Genomic DNA, 22,500 nt, shown 5'->3' on the forward strand with positions numbered 1-22,500 from the left:
AGTTAATGGAATGGTTTCAAACGCACGGAAACCATTTCTTTGACGTTTGATAACATTCCATTCATTATTTTCCGGCCATTACTTGGAGCCTGTCCTCCGATTTTAAAGAGCCACCGGCCACCACTCATTACAACCAACTTTGTTCAGCTAGACAGCCACACAGTGTGAATTTTGATACACAAAGTTGTAATACGTTTGAATCAACAAACTATTTTCTCATCCTTTTCTCCCATCGGACAGTTGAAAGTAGATATTTTCCTGTATTTGACATAGACCGATCTGATTGTGTTGCTTCTCTCGTCTCCACAGCAGCAGATGTACTACACTGAGGAGCCGAGCAGGCGGAACTACGACACCTACAGAATGTACCTGCAGTCTCCACACGGCTATGATGACCCCTACGTGGAGGAAGTGGTCAGCTTCCCCCCCACGGCAGACTACAGCTCTAAGTCGCACGGTCACGGACTCAAATCCACCACGAACTACGTGGACTTTTACTCTACCACCCGGAGGCCTTCCTACAGGGCGGATCAGTACCCAGGTTCGCCAGATTCCTGGGTATAGGGACTCCATCTTGGAATCCCCGACAGATGAACTCTTGAACTTTTACTTGTGTGTGTGTTTTTGAAAATGTGGATCTGAATGTGGAGATCGACGCGATGGCAGATGGCAGATGGAGAATGGAATGTTAACCAAAGAAAGAAGGAAACCAAGGAATGTGTTTTTTTTATTTTTTTTAAAGAAGAGCAGTGGGTGTGTTCGGGGCGGGCGGCACTGGACATTATCGTGAGTGGTGTCCTGCTCTGTCTAGATGTTACTTTTTCTTTTGGAAACCTGTAGCTGTGGTAGCATGGTGAAGGTGTGGGTTATGTGACAAAAGGTTTGCGGTAAAGAGTCAGAAGGGGGAATGTGTATGTTCGTAGGCAAAAATGGATCATGAACTCATATCTGTAAAAAAAAAAAAATGTGTTGTAACCTAAAGATGTTAGTTTGTACAGAGGGATCAAATTGTATTTGTTCTTAATGTTGAGATTGTGTATGCCATGGAGTCTTGTACATTTCCTTCATTTTATTGTAAATACAGAAAAAATGCCACCTGGTTTACGTTCATCAGCACTGGTAAAAGAGGTGTGCCATGTCAAATCTATATTATAGATCTATAAATATATGAAGAAATAAAGGGATGAGGGAAAAGATGGCATCATAACACAAACATGCAACGATAATAAAAGTTCACTTTTGTTTTTTAAATGAATTGTGTAATTGCAGACATTTTTGTGACTTTGAAAGATATTCTCTTTATTTTTCCATTCTCTGTCTTGGATCTTTCATCGATAGTTCGGACATTTTCTGTGCACAACAACCAACAGAAATAAATGTGAACATTTGGTCCATGAAGAGCTCTACAACTCCTCCCTATGCTTCCTCATCCTCTCCTCTTTGCATACATCCAATTATTTCAGTAGAAAAAGAAGACAACGAAACGTCCCTAATAAAATGGCACCCTATTCTTTACATAGGTCTCTGGTCAAATGTAGTGCACTATGGGCCTTTGTCAAAAGTAGTGCACTATTTAAAGAATAGGGTGTCATTTGGGACAAATTCCAACATGATAGAATGACCAGACACTCAGCATTTTCTTCGTCATATTTCATAAACAGACTAAAGACCTTTCCAGATACACTTATGAAAGTTGTTAGAAGTGACAAAAAGACAGACAGTGGAGGCATCGTTTTTTTTTTCAGGACATCAAGTTAGTTTTATTTTCAAAATGTTTTAAACAATTTATTACATAAATATCACGCATTTATCACTAAGATAAATGAGAGATGAGTTCATGAAAATATCTCTAGCCCCTCCCTGTACGCGTGGTCCTTCGTAATGTACAGATCTTTAAACAGTCAGATAGTGATGTGTAAATTCACACTACCATCACCATATTGCTTCCATCTATTCCGTTGAAATTCAGATCTGAAAACAAAAGGGGCGTGGCTGGAGGTTGTTTTTGAACTAGGCAATGGTGTCGAATAAATGACAGAATTGGTAGATAAGAAGTAGGATTAGATCATGAACATCCTCAATGAGCACCATGCACACGAATGCGCCGATCTATACACTGAATGGATAGAACATGCAAGTTGTTGAAACTGTTCACTCCATATTTCTGGTTCACTCATGTGGAATACATGAGTCTGCTGCAGCCTCATGCTGCTGATGCTCGCTTCCTGCGTAAACTAAGTCATTTGCCTTTCAGCAGTATAAAGTGGGCGTTGTAGTACTTTGTGTGCCGTTATTGTTGTTCAGAAGTCGAGAATGGTGCAACTATCTAAATCTGGAGTGAGAGAGAGTCCTGAATTGAAGGCTGGCCATCCTCCAGCAGGTATGGTGGTGACTTGTTCATATTAATTCGTAATTTGCATCAAGTTGTGCATATTTTCTTTGTCCAAAAATGTGTTCGATGTAATGTCTGGCTTGCTTTTTCGAGGTGGTAAGTGTGGTTTACATTCAGTGCATTTACAATAAAGGCCTGATCTTGTTGTCGCATGCAAACATTGTTACAATCTTGTAAAAACATTGGTTGGCGACAATGTTGGAACGCACGCTCAAACCTCAAGTGCGTAGGTGGTAAACGAGTTACAACTAAAGTAGTTCTAAATGCCCCCATTACTGCTACTATGTTTTTTTCCGTTACAATGCGTGATGAAAATTGCATCGGTGCATAGCTTATTGTGCAAACATGGTACATTCTGTGCTCTAAGCTGCACCCAAGGGACAGGCCAACACTGTTCATATAGTTAAGTGAATATCCCCTGCAGATTTGTGCTTATGTATGGGGATTTTGAGTCCAAATACTCCCACTCAAACTATTATTAAAATGCTAATTGACGGGATGTCCACATATCTTTGGTTTTTGGACCTGGCCCACGAGATGCCTATTGCATACTGGTGTGACGTGCAGATGTCCCAGAAAATACATTCTGGGGCCATAGGTGTCTCTGAGTAGGAGTGATTTTTGGATCAGTTTTGCCCTGCTTGATACCGGTCCCTCAAAGAGATTCTTTGCACAGTACAAATGTAATTATTTCTGAGTTGCACGGTGTTTGGGGGCATTCTAGAACATCAAAGCGCTTTTTTGCTTTGACAGGATGTGGGTAAAGTAGACTCTTTTGATTAAACCTGCCTATAGCAAGTCAGAGGAAAAGAAACAACAATGCTGAACTCTCTTCTCACGGCCAACTTTCTTCTTCCGACACTGCCAAAGTCTCATTGTATAATGGCAAAATTCCAAGACATTATAACCTGAAGTTGTTTAGTTTTGTCTTACAGTAACGCTGAATAGTTTTAACTCCTTCATGACCAAGTTCAGGAAGTTGTATAACTTTCCAAATTGCATTCAATTCTGGATTTGCAAAGAATGAGTATGTCATTAATATATTTTCACCTATTTTAAACGGATCCACTCTGGCACCACAGTGAAGGCTGGGGGGAAACGAGTGGTCAAGAAAAGCTGTGAGGAGAGTCATGCCACCCACCATGTGAACCCAGAGAGGGAACACAAAGTTCCCAAACCCAGGTACAGTTCAGTTAGCCCCTCCCTGTTTTAGTCTTTTATTCTATTTGGTGCCAAATGACAACGACCCAATACTCCCAAATACAGGGTCTCGTCATTTACAGAGCTCAGATTGTGCTCAAATGTTTTTAACATTAAGAGTGCGTAAGGAAAACCCTTAAATGCAATGTTTGTCGTTAAACATGTAATACTGTTCTAGATCTGCAGCCACCTCCAGCAGAATGCAGCAAATCAGTGTCTTGATGTCAGGAACACTTGACAAGGTAAGGATATCTGACTTATAATGATGGCTGCAACAGTCCCACAAGGGTTGGCCAAAAAGCAGGTTTAGATGGGGGGGAGGGGGTGTGTGTGTGTGTGTCTTCATTCGTAATGATCATGCAAGTCTAAACACTTTACTCGTAGCCTAGCTTCTTCAGATTGGCATAGTAAAATGGTCTCCTCTGGATTGCTTGGTAAGCCATGATTTTATAAGATGTCCTCATTGTTTCAGTTGGGACATGACTTCCCAGAGACCCCAGTAAGTGTGAAGCACAGCAGACTCAGACCTGCTATGGAGAAGGCACACTCGCCAGCTTTCAAGTCCAGCTTCTGCATCCAGCAACCCAAAAAGTTCTGAAGCAGCGTGTTGAAGTTGCCCGAGGGGAAACGTGAAGTCGTCTGTGAAAGACCAACAGGATGTGTTAGTTATATGCATGAGGGGACCGACATGAGATATCAGAAAATACTTTAATGTTTAACTTTCTTGATTTAATGTAGAATCAATTTGGCTTTTAATTAGTTGCAATTTGTGACTTTGCTACTTTTAGGTGAGAAAGTGGAGCTTTGCAGGGATATAGTGGGTTTTCAGCTTATTCCAAACCAGCACTTACTGTGCCTTAAAAAAAAAAATTATGAATGAGACATCCTGTGAACTAAAGGCACAGATGGTGGGCATTTTTGAAATGGTATGTTGCATAAGTGGGTAAAAGCTGGATGACTGACTTTTGTCATTGAATGTTTTAATAGTGAGAAGCTTGAATAATACAAAAAAACTGCATGTCATTAAACATTTTGTCTTCTGTTTTTTTATGGTTACTTCTAGATTCCCATGATTAAATAAAATGCAATTAATGAATTGTGTTGCTTTTTCATACTGCAAATTTTGTAATGACCAGAGGGTGGCGACAACTAACTCCTGTTAGCTTGAAGGAGATGGAATTTTTTTTGTTGCTTTTTTAAAAGCTTTATCATGGATGTTTAACACCTAGGAAAACCAGGGTCTTTGAGTCCATTTCCCCTATCATTATGAGGTATTTTCTGACTTGCTTGTCTATTATATTGATGGGAACTGCTCTTCCACATGCATATTGTACATCTCTATCTACGCCATTTCATAATTATAGTACTATGCAGTATTTCCTGAGAGTGAAACGTACTGTGGCATGTCTCAGTATGTCTCTGCCAGCAGTATGCCAGTGTCCTGGTGTTTCCACAGAAACTAACCCACAGCAGAGTGTCTTTGAACTCTGCCTCTTTGGGGGGGGGGGGGGGGGGGGGGGGAAGTTCTCTGCATGTGTCGACATCTCTTATAGAGCCCTCACAAAAGATCCCCTGTTGTGAGGATGAACCCAGCCAAGTGCTGAATTGAGTGAGTACTTCTGCCAGAGCCAACACTATCTGGGGACACTGTCTGACAAACATGAGTAGTGCCCCACTCATCACAAATGTTAATTTTGGGGTTCACTTTTCAGGCTCCTAGCTTATTTCATCTTTTGTTGCCTGTCTTTGTGGCAAAGAAGTCAGTGCCAGTAAAAGCATTTTATGGCACACTGGGAAATACTAGGCCATACTAACCTGCTATTTTGCAAGATGGCGGTAGCCAGTAGTAGCATAACGCAGGAAACAAATGTTTTACAACAATTGGCAGTCTTCGCCGGATTCTATTCCAGCAGCTGGTGAGGTTGGACAGAATATGCGAAGGCACTCGCTTTGTTCTCTCCTTCAGCCTATGAGGCTTTTTGATCCGTTGGGATTCGGGCTAGTTACCTGTGCATTCATAACAAGGAGACTGGAGGATAGATATCATATTAATAACATTGAGATACCATGCAGACCTAAAGCTCTGTGGTGCTCAATGTTCACTCAAGCCTTTGGTACCATCTGTGTATGTAATTTTGAGGCCTCAGTCTCTAGCTGAGGGATGGAGTGGTTGGTGGTCTGCTGAGCTGCAGACAGACGGTGCATTTCCCTGGCAATGACTTCCCAGCCATCTGACAGGGTTGATTGCTTCTATGACATCTGCTGTACTGCTGAGAAAACACGAGTCCAACAATAACCCTGCCTCACACAGGGGAGGAGTTGAGAGATGTAACCAAAATATGTGCTGTTTCTTAATCATATTCTGTTATATTTTAATAAAACATTTCTGTTCAAGAAAATAATTATAGGAATGACATTGTTATAAACAATATGAAAACCAATGCCTAATATAACTTCTAGTATCCATTGTGGTGTACAGGCTACTTCTGTGGTTGTTTGTCCTTGTATATTCTACTTAAGTTTTTACACCAGGATGGGCCACTTGTATGGGTGTGACAAGGAAGTGGGAATACATTTTTTTGTTTGTATTTAACCTTTATTTAACAAGGCAAGTCCTTTAAGAACAAATTATTATTTACAATAATGCTGCTGGACCAATTGTGCACCGCCCTATGGGACTTCCAATCACAGCCGGATGTGATGCAGCCTGGATTCGAACCAGGGTGTCTGTAGTGACGCCTCTTGCAATGAGATGCAGTGCCTTAGACTAATGTGCCACTCGGGAGCTTCCACATAATTTTTTTTATTTTAAAAGTTGCAAATTTTTTTTATTTCAGACCGGTCACTTCCGTCCTGAAAATTGAAAATACTTGAAAAAACAGTTGATTGAGATAGCAGTTTGTGCCTCACGGTGTCGCCATACACCTGACTATAATGTTATAAAAAGCAAGCCTAAAGCACTTGTAATTTACTTCACATTAAATATCACTCAATGAAACACAAATCCAGCAATCTTCGTTCAGCAAGTCATTTTACACCACAAAAATACGTTTCGCAAATGTAATGTCTGTCGGCCTACATAGAATAAATGTAACAACAACAAAGGGCTTTGTTAATGCGCATCACTTCTGTACTTTGATTAAATACGATTATGCACTTTAGGCATGCACTATGCATGGTGGTCTGCATGGTTACCAGTATCGTGCACTGCAGTCGATGCGCAGTTGCGCGCACGACCTAGGTTATAAATGACCTCATGGAGAGAGGGAGGAGCTCGCGCAGTACCTTTGGTCCATCAGAGGATTCATGTGGAGTTAAGCCGTTGGAAAACTTTTCATACTGAGATATCCATGACATTTCCCAGGTAAATATTTTGACTCAAGTTCAGTGTGTTCGTCTTTAGAGAAACTATCAAGTACAGCTTGGACTGTGTTTAGTTAGGTTTGAGGAGAGAAAGTAGACTAACTTAGCGAGCTATATGGAGAGTTTAGTTTCGGCTTTTCTCAGGTTGTCTGGAGGAAGAGTTAGCAAGGAGGATGAATACGTTGGAAACGTGTTTGACTGGAAGCGCTGTGAGTTCACATTGAAGAAATAAACATAGCGTTAAATAAACATGTCTATTGCTATTATGCGGGAAGTGTGTTTAATAGTGAGCGATAGGGCCTCACTTTAAAATCAATGATTTGTTGAGCAAAGTGTGAGGGGGGGTTCTTGTGAAACTGCGCTCGTTGACAGCTCGAGCTTTAAGTCAAGCTGTTAAGTCTTAACTAAAATCTTTAGACATTTCTATTGAGTCCAACCATAGCTTAAACGTATGTTCAAAAACGTTAGCTGTGCAACTTGTCAGGTTTTGTCGCTGTTATCAGGCCACTCAGAACCTTGCTGAACTAAATCCGGTTGGCCTTATTTTATAGTCTCACGCTGAAATTGCCGCTCATTTTGGCGTGCTTGGGAAATGTGTAAACTGTCAGCAATGCATTCCTACAAGAGACAAAAAAAACAACAACAGCTGTTGGCTTTGCTACTAAGTAACACGTTAGTTACACACAACGAAAACCATTATTTGACCAGATACCAATTCATTTAAGTACAGTATAGACGAATTATATTTTTTTAAATGTTAAACACCACACACTGTGTGCCATAGTAACTAGAATAACAGGTATCCCACCCCTTTTTAACCCTATCCTCAAAACCTTCCATTTTACCATACTGTTCTTGTGTTGTTACACCTCTATAATAAAACCAAGTAGGTTTATGTGGTGTATTCCCGTGTTTATTGTGAGAAACTAACTTGTTACCATACCATTAACAATGCTATTGCACTTCATTATATTCTGTAATGTTAAGTGCTACAATAATATCCTGTTTTTAATGGATCAGAAATAGTTTATTATATAGTAGTGTGGTCTTGTTTGATGCTTGAAATGTATATGAGGTGGTGGTTTTGAAGTCTTCGGTTACAAGAGCCTCATCTCGGGAGTTGATCAAATTTAATTCATAAACAGCGCAAGGCTTGCCGCACTACGAAGAGCTGCTGGCAAAATGCACGCAAGTGCTGTTTGAATGAATGTTTACATGCCTGCTTCTGCCTACCACCGCTCAGTCAGATACTTAGATACTTGTATGCTTGTATGCTCAGTCAGATTATATGCAACGCAGGACACGCTAGATAATATCTAGTAGTATCATCAACCATGTGTAGTTAACTAGTGATTATGATTTATTGTTTTTTATAAGATAAGTTTAATGCTAGCTAGCAACTTACCTTGGCTTACTGCATTTGCGTAACAGGCAGTCAGTCTCCTTGTGGAGTGCAACGAGAGAGGCAGGTCGTTATTGCGTTGGACTAGTTAACTGTAAGGTTGCAAGATTGGATCCCCCGAGCTGACAAGGTGAGAAAATCTGTCGTTCTGCACCTGAACAAGGCAATTAACCCACCGTTCCTAGGCCGCCATTGAAAATAAGAATATGTTTTTAACAGTTAAATAAAGGTATAAAAAATACATAAAAAAAATCGGCAAAAAAATACAGATTTCCGATTGTTATGAAAACTTGAAATCAGCCATAATTAATCGGCCATTCCGATTAATCGGTCGACCTCTAGTCAAGACCCAACCCATATGCAGTATACTTGCTCACCCTTGGTTTGAGTCATGTTGAAGTAAGTTTGTTCTGTGTTTACATAAGACACTTCCTTGCTTTTTGGAACTCATGTAAACCTCAGATGCTTTAAAAAGTTATTGTAGTCCTTTCTGAAACGTTCTTCATGCTGAAAGGTCCGTTTCCATTTTGATGAAAAGGGGCAGATTAATTGAATGAACATAGCATGTCCTCACTGAACTTTGTGATGGTAGGCTACCTGGAAAGTGCTTTGAGTCTGACACAAAGTTCAGATGAATTCAAACCATTTGGTTGTTGTGACCTTAGTCACTACAGTTCAGTTGACCTTACATATGATAAGATAAAAGCTTGTCTCTTCTCTATTAAACATTTCTATATCCATAACCTTCAGAGTTAACCTATTATCCATTTCACAATCATGACATCAAAGCTTAAAAATATTTCCAGCTCCACAACAGGTGACTGACTGCAGCTGACAGGTGCTTGCTTGTGATGACTGGACTGAAGTGTGCACTGTCATAATAGTTTATCTGAAGAAAACAAATGTCATAAGTCATTTGCAAAGTTACTGTATGTAGCCTTTAAAGTGCCGAGGAGGTCTGTAGTCACAGTAGAGAACCTGGTTCCCATGGTTCATAGCCAGTTACCCAGTAACAAGGGAGTGGAACCAAGGAGACAATTTGGGGGTGAGGAGACAGTCAATGGAGCCACTGACCTGACAGTGTTCAGGCCAGGATGTCCAAACACTGTCCACATTATGTAGCAAATTATTCTACCACATTATGTGGCACATTATTCCAGTAAGAAGCAGCAATATTGAATGTCTACTGACATGAAGAGTTTAATTGGGTTTAAAGGACCCTCATTACCAGAAAATTGTTCAGCAGAATTGTTTTGTGTCGCAAAAACAGGGAAAGTGTGTGCTGTTTGTTTTCAGAGCTCTCCGTGTGAGTAGGTTTTGTAAAATGAAATGCTATTGGAAGGATTCTCCGTGAACCTGGTTGTGCGCTAATGCCGGTGTAAAGATATGGGTTGACACTAGGGCTGTGATGGTCATGGAATTTTGGTTGACGGTCAGCCAAATGACCATAATAACTGTTAGAATAGCACATTTTCTTCTCTCACTGCGAGTGTACCCATGAGTTTACCAGTTAAATTACCAGGGTTGCAGGTTCCAAGCAAGTTCTATTCATTCTATTTCTATATGTGCTGCTGCTGCATTGTGGGGGGTGTTGCCTAGGCAACCGAAGTCTCGTTTGCTACAACACCTTGCTTGTTTCAGCAAGGAGCAACAAAGTTTCATCAAGGTGAGAAGCATCCATGTTACTGCAGAAACAGACTCAAATCAAATCAAATTTTATTGGTCTCGTACACATGGTTAGCAGATGTTATTGTGAGTGTAGTGAAATGCTTGAGCCTATATATTTATAAGAATGTATAAATATATGGATGAGCAATTTCAGAGTGGCATAGGCTAAGATGCAATAGATAGTATAGAATACAGTATAAACTGTACATATGAGATGAGTAATGCAAGATATGTAAACATTGTTAAAGTGGCATTATTAAAGTGTTCCATTTATTAAAGTGGCCAATGATTTTAAGTCTGTATATAGGTAGCAGCCTCTCTGTGCTGCTGATGGCTGTTTAACGGTCTGATGGCCTTGACATAGAAGCTGCAGTCTCTTGGTCCCAGCTTTGATGCACCTGTACTGACCTCGGCATCTAGATGATAGCGGTGTGAACAGGCAGTGGCTCGGATGGTTGTTGTCCTTGATTATCTTTTTGGCCTTCCGGTGACATCAGGTGCTGTAGGTGTCCTGGAGGGCAGGTACAGATGATGCATTGTGCAGACTGCAACACCTCTGGAGAGCCCTGCGGTTGTGGGTGGTGCAGTTGCCGTACCAGGCGGTGATACAGCCCGACAGGATGCTCTCAATTGTAAAAGTTTGTGATGGTTTTAGGTGACAAGCTTGAGGTTGAAGAGGCACTGTCTGTGTGGCTGGACCGTTTCAGTTTGTCAGTGATGTGTACCCCCGAGGAACTTAAAATGTTTCACTTTCTCCACTGCTCTACCGTTGATGTGGATAGGGGGGTGCTCCTTCTGCTGTTTCCTGAAGTCTACGATCATCCCCTTTGTTTTGTTGACGTTGAGTGAGAGTTTATTTTCCTGACACCACATTCCCGAGAGTCCTCACCTCCTCCCTGTAGGCTGTCTCGTCGTTGTTGGTAATCAACACTAATACTGTTGTGTCCTCTGCAAACTTAATGATTGAGTTGAAGGCGTGCATGGCCACGCAGTCATGGATGAACAGGGAGTACAGGAGGGGGCTGAGCACGCACCCTTGTGTGGCCCCAGTGTTGAGGATGAGCAAAGTGGAGATGTTGTTTCCAACCTTCACCACCCGGGGGCGGCCCGTCAGGAAGTTCAGGACCCAATTGCACAGGGTGGAGTTGAGATCCAGGGCCTCAAGCTTAATGATGAGCTTGGAAGGTACTGTGGTGTTGAATGCTGAGCTATAGTCAATGAACAGCATTCTTACATAGGTATTCCTCTTGTTCAGATAGGATAGGGCAGTGTGCAGTGTGATGGCGAATTCATCGTCTGTGGACCTATTAGGGTGGTAAACAAATTGAAGTGGGTCTAGGGTGACAGGTAAGGTGGAGGTGATATGATCCTTGACTAGTCTCTCAAAGCACATCATGATGACAGAAGTGAGTGCTACAGGGCGATAGTCATTTAGTTCAGTTACCTTTGTGTTCTTGGGTACAGGAACAATGGTGGCCATTTTGAAGCATGTGGGGACAGCAGACTGGGATAGAGAGAGATTGAATATGTCCGTAAACACACCAGTCAGCTGGTCTGCGCATGCTCTTAGGACGCGGCTAGGCATGCCGTCTGAGCCGGCAGCCTTGAGAGGGTTAACACGTTTAAATGTTTTATTCATGTCGACCAAGGAGAAGGAGAGCCCACAGTCCTTGGTAGCTGGCCGCGTCGGTGGCACTGTTATCCTCAAAGCGGTCAAAGAACGTGTTTACCTTGTCTGGCAGCAAGACGTGGGTGTCCGCAACGTGGCTGGTTTTCCTTTTGTAGTCTGTGATTTTCTGTAAACCCTGCCACATACGTCTCATGTCTGAGCCGTTGAATTGCGACTCCACTTTGTCTCGATATTGACGTTTTGCCTGTTTGCTTGCCTTGCAGAGGGAAAGACTACTCAGTTTGTATTCTGCCATATTCCCTTCACCTTGCCATGTTTAAATGCGGTGGTTCGTGCTTTCAGTTTTGTGTGAATGCTGCCATCTATCCACAGTTTCTGGTTAGGGTAGGTTTTAATAGTCACAGTTTGTACAACATCTCCTATACACTTCTTGATAAACTCAGTGACCATTTCGGTGCACACTGTATATATTATTCTCAGAGGCTACCCGGAACATATCCCAGTCCGCCTGCTCAAAACAACCTTAAAGCGTGGATTCCGATTGGTCAGACCAGTGTTGAATAGTCCTTAGCACGGGTGCTTCCTGTTTGAGTTTCTGCCTATAGGAAGGGAGGAGCAAAATGGAGTCGTAGTCAGATTTGCCGAAAGGAGGGCAGGGGAGACCCTTGCATGCATCCCAGAAGTTAGACTAACAATGGTCCAGTGTTTTTCCAGCCTGAGTGCTACAGCCAATATGTTCATAGAATTTAGGTAACCTTTTCCTCAAATTGACTTTGTTAAAATCCCCAGCTACAATAAATGCAGCCTCAGGATCTATGGTTTCCAGTTTGTATAAAGTCCAGTGAAGTTCCTTGAGGGCCGTTGGGGTATCGGCTTGAGGGGGGATATACACTGCTGTGACAATAACCGAAGATAATTATCTTGGGAGATAATACGGTCAGCATTTGATTGTGAGTAACTCTAGGTCAGGTGAACAAAAGGACTTGAGTTCCTGTATCAAATCAAATCAAATCAAATTTATTTATATAGCCCTACATCAGCTGATATCTCAAAGTGCTGTACAGAAACCCAGCCTAAAACCCCAAACAGCAAGCAATGCAGGTTGCATACTTAAATTCACACAGGACACCGGATAAGACATGAGATGTACTCCAGATATAACAGACTGACCCTAGCCCCCCGACACATAAACTACTGCAGCATAAATACTGGAGGCTGAGACAGAAGGGGTCAGGAGACACTTTTTCCCCATCCAATGATACCCCCGGACAGGGCCAGATAGGCAGGATATTACACCAACCACTTTGCCAAAGCACAGCCCCCACACCACTGATAAGTTGTATGTTGTTACAATTACACCATAAGTCATTAATTATGAAACATACACCCCTGCCCTTCTTCTTCTCAGAGAGATGTTTATTCCTGTCGGCGCGATGCACTGAAAATCCAGGTGGCTGTACCGATTCCGACAGCATATCCTGACACAGCCATGTTTCCATGAAACAGAGAATGTTACAATCCCTGATGTTTCTCTGGAAAGCAATTCTTGCCCTGATCTTGTCAACTTTGTTATCGAGGGATTGGACATTAGCGAGTAATATACTCGGAAGCGTTGGGGGTGTGCGCGCCTCCTAAGTCTGACTAGACGACCTCTCTGACTCCCTCTCCTCCGGCGGCGTTGTTTTGGGTTGGCCTCTGGGATCAGTTCAAATGCCCTGGGTGGTACGAAGAAATGGTCCGCTTCGAGAAAGTCGTATTCCTGGTCGTAGTGCTGATAAGTTGACACTGCTCTGATATCCCCCAAAATTTCCCAGCTGTATGTAATAACACTTAAGATTTTCTGGGCTAACAATGTAATAAATAATACATGTCCTCACAAATCCCGTCTTCAGTCAACTGTTTAAAAATAAAATAAGTCTTATTATTTTGGTTTTAAACGGTTATTTATTTTCATGACGGTCTTCCTCCATAATCGTGGGTTATACAGTAATTGTGCCAGCCCTAGTTGACACCAATAACAAATGTGGCAGAGGGTTGTCAGTAGAGGTCGACCGATTAATCGGGATGGCCGATTAACTAGGGCCGATTTCAATTTTTCAAAACAATCGGAAATTGGTAATTTTGGACGCCTATTTAAAAAAAAAAAAAAAAATTAGATTTTTTACTCATTGCGAACTAATTTGCCAGAATTTTACGTAATTATGACATAACATTGAAGGTTGTGCAATGTAACAGGAATATTTAGACTGATGGATGCCACCCATTAGATAAAATACGGAACGGTTCCGTATTTCACTGAAAGAATAAACATCTTGTTTTCGAGATGATAGTTTCCTGATTCGACCATATTAATGACCTAAGGCTCGCATTTCTGTGTGTTATTATGTTATAATTAAGTCTATGATTTGATAGAGCAGCATGACTGAGTGATGGTCGGCACCAGCAGGCTCATAAGCATTCATTCAAACAGCACTTTCGTGCATTTTGACAGCAGCTCTGCTGTTTATTTTTTTTTTATTTTTTTTTTATTTATTTTTTTTTTTTTTACCTTTATTTAACCAGGCAAGTCAGTTAAGAACAAATTCTTATTTTCAATGACGGCCTGGGAACAGTGGGTTAACTGCCTGTTCAGGGGCAGAACGACAGATTTGTACCTTGTCAGCTCGGGGGTTTGAACTCACAACCTTCCGGTTACTAGTCCAACGCTCTAACCACTAGGCTACCCTGCCGTTTATGACTTCAAGCCTGTCAACTCCCGAGATTAGGCTGAAATGGCTAGCTATTTAGCGAGGTGCGCGCTAATAGCATTTCAAACGTTACTCGCTCTGAGACTTGGAGTAGTTATTCCCCTTGCTCTGCATGGGTAACGCTGCTTCGAGGGTGGCTGTTGTCGTTGTGTTCCTGGTTCGACCCCCAGGTAGGAGTGAGGAGACTTGTTAAAACAAACCACCAGCTTTCATATGTTCTCATGTTCTGAGCAAGGAACTTAAACGTTAGCTTTCTTACATGGCACATATTGCACTTTTACTTTCTTCTCCAACACTTTGTTTTTGCATTATGTAAACCAAATTGAACATGTTTCATTATTTTTTTGAGGCTAAATTGATTTTATTGATGTATTATATTAAGGTAAAATAAGTGTTCATTCACTGTTGTTGTAATTGTCATTATTACAAATACATTTTAAAAATCGGCCGATCTGCTTTTTTTTGTCCTCCAATAATCGGTATCGGCTTTTAAAAATCATAATTGGTCGACCTCTAGTTGTCAGTCCACCCTCCATAGGCTTGAAGTTGAGTGGGATGTTTTTTTTTGTGTATTTCAAACATAAAATTAATAATGTGTAATCACACTCCCATCCTCTGTTTGCAAAAGGGGTCTTGTGTTTTATTCAGATTTATTCTACATTTGTATGTGTACAAATACAATGCCATTTTGGGGAAACCCCCCTCTTTATCTCTGTAATCTGGTCTCCTTCACCACCAGCAGTTACCATACCAGGTCTGTTAGGTGGTTGCTACTTAAAGACCCCAGGACATTTCCAGTATTAGGCAAGGCTGCCTTCTCGTTTTGTGCACCAGAGGCATGGCATAGTCTACAGTCCATGCTTCATCTAGATATGTGAGTGCCACTGAATTAATTTTAAAATATTGATGGGATACTCTGTTACAGAGAGTAAATGCTTTTTTTAGGCTGGATCATCTTGTTATATTGTTGTATATTTAATTCTGTAATCTGTTGATTGTTGCTGCCTTCTTGGCCAGGTCTCCATTGAAAAATAGACTGGGTGTAAATGGGCTTTTCCTGGTTAAATAAAGGTACATACATTTAAAAAAAAAGCCTTCCCAGAAGAGTGGCCAATGATTTTGGAATGAGATCTTCTATGAACAGCTGTCCACATACTTTTGGTCATGTAGTGTAACTAGACATTATTATTTGTCTGTCAAAGGATTCTCTCACAGTTAATAATAGGAAGCTAACAATATATCATCATTTCATCCTTGGTTCTTGTTGCTTGATCTGCTCAGTTCAGCTGACAATGGCTAGGTCTAATCTTCAAATTGTACACAGGCTATTACATTCACCAGTATCTAGCCTATAGGGTACAATGCATTGTGTAATTGCATGTACAATTTCTCAAGGGTTCAAAGCAGTTTGTATGTATCGCTCGCCTTAGCTCTTTTAACACCACCATTTAATTGCCCTGCTTCCCTCTCAGCATCAATAAAAATGTTACAGAATGACAGATGCATATTGAGTTGCCTTGCTAGATTGCTGGAGGATTAGGTTTCTGAACAGGAGAGCAGCTCAGGCAGAGAGAAGAGAGAGAATGTGCAAGCAAACAAAGCTACTGTACGACCCTGTGAAATTTCAGTGACCTCATTAGCTCACTGAGAACATCCAGTTTAGAAACCACAATTATTTGGGTCTGCCAAAAGTTTTATGATTGCACCATTTAATTAACACATTTGACTCAATGAGGCATTCCATCGAACTGACATGGTAATAATTCATTCATGAAAGGACTCTCATAAAAACCCTCAGTGGGCTACAATACTGTATGAGACCTCAAGCCTGTGTTAGTGCAACCAAATGTGTGTGTGTTTTAACTTTACCTCCTGATGAAACAGCTGTTATTGATAAAAAAAAAATGTGTTAAGTATTTAGAAAGCTGCAGAGAGAAATGGAAGGCTAAATCGCTGTGTTATGGCCAATGTTCCCTCTAAGCTGCGAGCGCGCACAACTCCCCTCGGACGGTGCAGAAGAAATGTCAGCTGCGCAGAGAAGAACGAGATTGAACTTCACTCAACTTTCTAGTTTTCCCCTTTATTAAACACTGTCAACATATCGCTCTACTGTATGAATTGAATCAGTGCAATATTATACACTTTCAATGTGCCATACCGAAACAAAACAAACTGCAAGATTTAGTATGCAATAGAGGTCGACAAATTAGGATTTTTCAACGCCGATACCAATTATTGGAGGACCAAAAAAGGGCGATACCGATTAATATTTTTATTTATTTATTTGTAATAATGACAATTACAATAACACTGAATGAACACTTTTATTTTTAACTTAATATAATACATCAATAAAATCAATTTAGCCTCAAATAAATAATGAAACATGTTCAAAGTGGTTTAAATAATGCAAAAACAAAGTGTTGTCTCCAACAGAAAGTAGAAGTGCAATATGTGCCATGTAAAAAAGCAAATGTTTAAGTATCTTGCTCAGAACATGCGAACAAATAAAAGCTGGTGGTTCGTTTTAACAAGTCTTCAATATTCCCAGGTAAGAAGTTTTAGGTTGTAGTTATTATAGGAATTATAAGACTATTTCTCTCTATACCATTTGTATTTAATATACCTTTGACTATTGGATGTTCTTATAGGCACTATAGTATTGCCAGTGTAACAGTATAGCTTCCGTCCCTCTCCTCGCCCCTCCCTGGGCTCGAACCAGGGAAACATCGACAACAGCCACCCTCGAAGCATCGTACCCATCGCTCCACAAAAGCCGCGGCCCTTGCAGAGCAAGAGGAACAACTACTTTAAGGTCTCAGAGCGAGTGACATCACTAGCCATTTCACATCAGTTACACCAGCCTAATCTCGGGAGTTGATAGGCTTGAAGTCATAAAAAGACAGTGCTTTTTTTTTGTGAGAGAGTGCATTGGAGTAGGATTCTATTGTATTGACAGGCACTACTCAGACCTATACTCTACACAGACTGGTGCGCCATAACCAATCATTGCTGCAGTAGGCCTACAGTGAATTCGGAAACCATTCAGCCCCCATGACCTTTTCCACATTTTGTTACGTTACAGCCTTATTCTAAAATGGATCAAATTGTTTTGTTTTTTTACTCATCAATCTAAACACAATACCCCATGTAGAAATGTAGAAATAAAAAACTGAAACATCACATTTACATAAGTATTCAGACCCTTTACGCAGTACTTTGATGAAGCACCTTTGGCATCGATACTGCCTCGAGTCTTCTTGGGTATGACACTACAAGCTTGGCACCCCTGTATTTGGGGAGTTTCTTCTCTGCAGATCCTCTCAAGCTATGTCAGGTTTGATGGGGAACGTGGCTGCACAGCTATTTTCAGGTCTCTTCAGAGATTTGCGATCCGGTTCAAGTCCGGGCTCTGGCTGTGCCAATCAAGGACATTCAGAGAATTGTCCTGAAGCCACTCCTGCATTGTCGTGGCTGTGTGCTTAGGGTCATTGTCCTGTTGGAAGCTGAACCTTGGCCCCAGTCTGAGGTCCTGAGCACTCTGGAGTAGGTTTTCATCAAGGATCTCTCTGTACTTTGCTCCGTTCATCTTTCCCTCGATACTGACTTGTCTCCCAGTCCCTGCATGCTTCATCGAAGGGATGGTGCCAGGTTTCCGAAGGGATGGTGCCAAGTAAGCACTTCAGTGTAAGGTTCCTGTTGTATTCGGCGCATGTGGCAAATACAAATGTATTTAATCATATTGACAGGTGTGTGCCTTTCCAAATCATGTCCAATCACTTGAATTTACCACAGGTGGACTCCAATCAAGTTGTAGAAACAGATAATGGATGATCAATGGAAGCAGAGTTCACCCGAGCTCAATACTGTGCCAAATGATATGTGAAGAATGCAACAAAGATGCAGAATCATTTGGCTAGGTGCATAAAGTTCCCTCAGCGCTCACATCAAGCAACCTCTGACAAAAGTCCCTCTACTTCTATTAGAGGTTTAAATGATGAACCTTATCGATAGCAACAGCTCATGGTCCTCCAGGAATCAGAAGTTTTTTTGACTCAATAGAGGAACATAGTAAGCGAAATGCTGATGAATGTCTTGCTCGAGCTGTGTATGCAACTGGTTCACATCTGATGCTTACAGGCAATGTGTATTGGAAGAGATTTCTGAATGTTCTTCACCCAGCATACACCCCTCCAACCAGACATGCTTTATCTACTAATTTGCTGAATGCAGAGTTCAACAGAGTTCAAGTGAAGGTCAAGCAAATCATAGAGAAAGCAGACTGTATTGCAATCATCTCTGATGGGTGGTTGAATGTTCATGGGCAAGGCATAATTAACTAACTTAACTCCTGAAACCTATAGCAGTAGCCATTGCACGGATTGAGGGAGACAATGCCATCCTGTCTGATGTTCAGGCTCTGCTTGCAGATGTAAGAGAATAAATCCGTACTGCCCTGCCTACTTCACTGTTGCTCCAAGCAGAGGAAACTTCAGTTCTGAAGTACATCAAAAAGCGTGAAGACTTCTGCCTGAAGCCCATACACGCCACAGCGTAAATGTTGGACCCCAAGTATGCTGGCAAGAGCATCCTGTCTGGTGCAGAGATCAATAAGGCCTATGGTTTCATCACTTCTGTTTCTCGCCACCTTGGCCTGGATGAGGGCAAGGTTCTTGGCAGTCCGGCGAAGTACACTTCCAAGCAAGAGCTTTGGGATGAATATGCAGTATGGCAGTCGTGCCAACATATCTCATCAGCCACCTGGTGAAAAGGACTTTGTGGATCTGCACGCAACAGGCTGACCGAATCAAGGAGTGAAAAATTGGTGGCCATCCAGGCAAATTTGAGGCTTTTTGAGCCTGACAACGAGCCATCCTCAAGAAGGTTGGAACTTGACATTGAAGATGAGGCCTCAGAGTGATGTTAACCTTTCTGATCTCCCCATCCCGGATCCGGGATCGTGAATACAGACTCAAGCTCATTACCATAACGCAACGTTAACTATTCATGAAAATCGCAAATGAAATGAAATAAATATGCTAGCTCTCAAGCTTAGCCTTTTGTTAACAACACTGTCATCTCAGATTTTCAAAATATGCTTCTCAACCATTGCAAAACAAGCATTTGTGTAACAGTATTGATGGCTAACGTAGCATTTAGCATTAGCATTCAGCTGGCAACATTTACACAAAAAAACTGAAAAGCATTCAAATAAAATCATTTACCTTTGAAGAACTTCAGATGTTTTCAATGAGGAGACTCTCAGATAGCAAATGTTCAGTTTTTCCTGAAAGATTATTTGTTTAGGACAAATCGCTCCGTTTTCTGCGTCACGTTTAGCTATGAAAAAACCCCTGTATCCAGGATTGTGTAAATCTATCAGCAAGCTCATTAGCATAACACAACGTTAACTATTTATGAAAATCGCAAATGAAATGAAATAAATATGCCATCTCTCAAGCTTAGCCTTTTGTAAACAACACTGTCATCTCAGATTTTCAAAATATGCTTCTCAAACATAGGAAAACAATCATTTGTGTAAAAGTAGCTAGCTAGCGTTAGCATTTCGCGTTAGCATTTAGCGTTAGCATTAGCGTTAGCATCCAGCACGCAACATTAACAAAAACATAAAAGCCTTCAAATAAAATCATTTACCTTTGAAGAACTTCTGATGTTTTCAATGAGGATACTCTCAGTTAGATAGCAGATGCTCAGTTTTTCCAAAAAGATTCCTTGTGTATTAGAAATAGCTCCGTTTTATACATCACATTTGGCTACCAAAAAAAATCCCCAAATTCAGTCCTCAAAACGCGAACTTTTTTCCAAATTAACTCCATAATATCGACTGAAAACATGGCAAACGTTGTTTAGAATCAATCATCAAGGTGTTTTTCACATATCTCTTCATTGATACATCGTTCTTGGACACATGCTTTCTCCCCTGAATCAAATGGTAAAGTAGAAGCAGCTGGCAATTGCGCACCGAATTCGACGCAGGACACCAGGCGGACACTTGGAAAATGTAGTCTCTTATGGTCAATCTTCCAATGATATGCCTACAAATACGTCACAATGCTGCTAAGACCTTGGGCGAACGACAGAAAGTGTAGGCTCATTCGTTGCGCAATCACAGCCATATAAGGAGAGAATGGAAAACAGAGCTTCAGAAATTCTGCTAATTCCTGGGTGATGCATCATCTTGGTTTTGCCTGTAGAATGAGTTCTGGGGCACTTACAGACAAAATCTTTGCAGATTCTGAAACTTCAGAGTGTTTTCATTCCAAAACTGTCAAGAATATGCATAGTCGAGCATCTTTTCGTGACAAAATATCGCGCTTAAAACGGGAACGTTTTTTATCCAAAAATGAAATAGCGCCCCTAGAGCTCTAACAGGTTAAAGAGGTGGACATTGAAGAGGTCCAGGGAGAAGACATGGAAGCCTGAGAGGAAGACAACCAAAGCTTTAGTTTCTAGACTATCATTTTACAGATGTATGTTGAAAACATTTTTGTGAGATGCGATGGATCATTGGGGATCATTCAATAATCCCTTTCTTTTGTTGTTCAGTGAAATCATCCCATGTGAAGAGTCAACTCATTTAATTGAAGTTCGATTCGTAACTACATTTTTACATTTTATTTCTATTGGAAGGATTTAATCATTTGTAATTATGTCTACTAATGATAAGGTTTATGTTTCTGTCTCCAAATGATATGGTAAGTATATCAATGCAAATAACATATACATTTAAATGGTAATAATATTAATTCCCATATATTCCTGTTAATTTCCATATATTCTAGTTAATTCCCACGGAAAGTTTCCACCCCTGAATATTCCCCAAAATGTGAAACCCTAGTCACAACGATTCATCGATACGTATGCTATGATACTGGTAAAGTTGTCTTGCACACCTACAGTGCTGGTTATTAACTAAACCTAGCTAGCTCAAGGATGCAAACAATGTTCTTCCCATAAAACACAGAAAAACAACATAATCTGTTTCAGTAGCTATTGTTAGCTAGCTAACTATATAGCTAGGTGTCATCATCTAAAATAACCATAATTTTTAAAACAGGTCTTATTTGATTAATGGTGGTGTTACCCATCTGTGAATCTAGCCACAATATGGATTAAGCCACAATATTGGACTTTGCGGTTAGCCTTCAAAATAAAAGTATATCATTGACAGTGATGCAAATGCATATAAATAGTATAATTATGCTATAATTGAATAGATCATACTACACAAGTTTGGAATGTTGTTATATAAAATCAACAAAAGACAATAATTTGTTAATTTGACAAAAATCTGTTGAAATCTCACTGGATGTATTATACTTTAGAATTGCATTGAGTACATACTTATTTCACTGTACAGCCTTACCTATGGATTGTGGATCAATGACATGGGGTATCAGTCTACTCAGTGACACCCAGAGAGCATTAGCATAGTAACTCTTATTATGGGACTCTGAAACAACTGTGAATTGTGCCACATTTATTGTCAACCTATGTGAATTGAACACTATTCTTGAGGAAAAACAATACTGCATGGATGTTTTGTAGTCTGATAACTCATTTCATTGATCCCCAGTCCTTAGGTAAGCTGTACAGTGCAATATGAATGTCAATACACACAATAGGTTGACTGGGCAGGTGATTTCACACAGTCCCAGTCCCGTGATAAGAGCTACAACTTTAATATTTGCATAAACTCTTCACAATTGTGGTCTGTGGGGGACACCGAGTAGACTGATACCCCATTTCATTGCTTCACATACCAACCTTGTTTAAAATTAACTAGTCTAAATATGGCATGATTCAACCAGTTGTAACCTTCTGCATCACTTTCAAAGAGGTACTTTTATTTTGAAGGCAAACAGCAAATTCCATTGTTGTACCTAATCCTTATTGTGGCTAGCTTCACAACCATAACCCGGTCAGGTCGAGCCTCACTAGCCAGATGAAGCTAGCTGGCTGCTTATAATGTTAGCTTTGGGCAACAGGGTTAAGTAGCTGGCTAGCTATTTATTTTCATGAACTGAAATTCAATTTCAATAGGTGAAAACAATACTTACTCACAAGGATTCCTAAA

The 22,500-nt window shown here is 40.8% G+C and overlaps 3 protein-coding genes across 19 annotated transcripts in view; all 3 read left to right on the forward strand.

Moving 5' to 3' along the window:
• The window catches only part of LOC110520056 (plakophilin-4), a 126,707-nt gene extending 125,307 nt beyond the window's left edge, over window positions 1–1,400 (forward strand). For all 12 annotated transcript variants that reach the window (XM_036974316.1, XM_036974323.1, XM_036974329.1 and 9 more), the window contains one exon: window positions 310–1,400. In XM_036974316.1, the coding sequence (XP_036830211.1) occupies window positions 310–564 (255 nt within the window). In that variant the 3' untranslated portion in view covers window positions 565–1,400. The remainder of the gene's footprint in view (window positions 1–309) is intronic.
• A 582-nt stretch (window positions 1,401–1,982) lies between these two features.
• Window positions 1,983–4,688, forward strand: LOC110520057 (death-associated protein-like 1-A). Its single transcript, XM_021597041.2, has 4 exons — window positions 1,983–2,380; window positions 3,475–3,574; window positions 3,771–3,834; window positions 4,065–4,688. Exons 1-4 carry the CDS (start codon window positions 2,314–2,316, stop codon window positions 4,188–4,190), a joined length of 357 nt encoding a protein of 118 aa, XP_021452716.1. The 5' UTR covers window positions 1,983–2,313; the 3' UTR covers window positions 4,191–4,688.
• A 2,165-nt stretch (window positions 4,689–6,853) lies between these two features.
• Window positions 6,854–22,500, forward strand: part of LOC110520058 (protein TANC1) — a 277,467-nt gene continuing 261,820 nt past the window's right edge. For 5 of the 6 annotated variants that reach the window (XM_021597043.2, XM_021597046.2, XM_021597045.2 and 2 more), the window contains exon 1: window positions 6,854–6,956. The gene's annotated coding sequence lies outside the window, so the exon portion shown is untranslated. The remainder of the gene's footprint in view (window positions 6,957–22,500) is intronic. The other variant, XM_021597044.2, reaches the window with a different exon arrangement.

The sequence above is a fragment of the Oncorhynchus mykiss genome, chromosome 3, assembly GCF_013265735.2.
Source record: "Oncorhynchus mykiss isolate Arlee chromosome 3, USDA_OmykA_1.1, whole genome shotgun sequence".
In the NCBI taxonomy this organism is placed as follows: domain Eukaryota; kingdom Metazoa; phylum Chordata; class Actinopteri; order Salmoniformes; family Salmonidae; genus Oncorhynchus; species Oncorhynchus mykiss.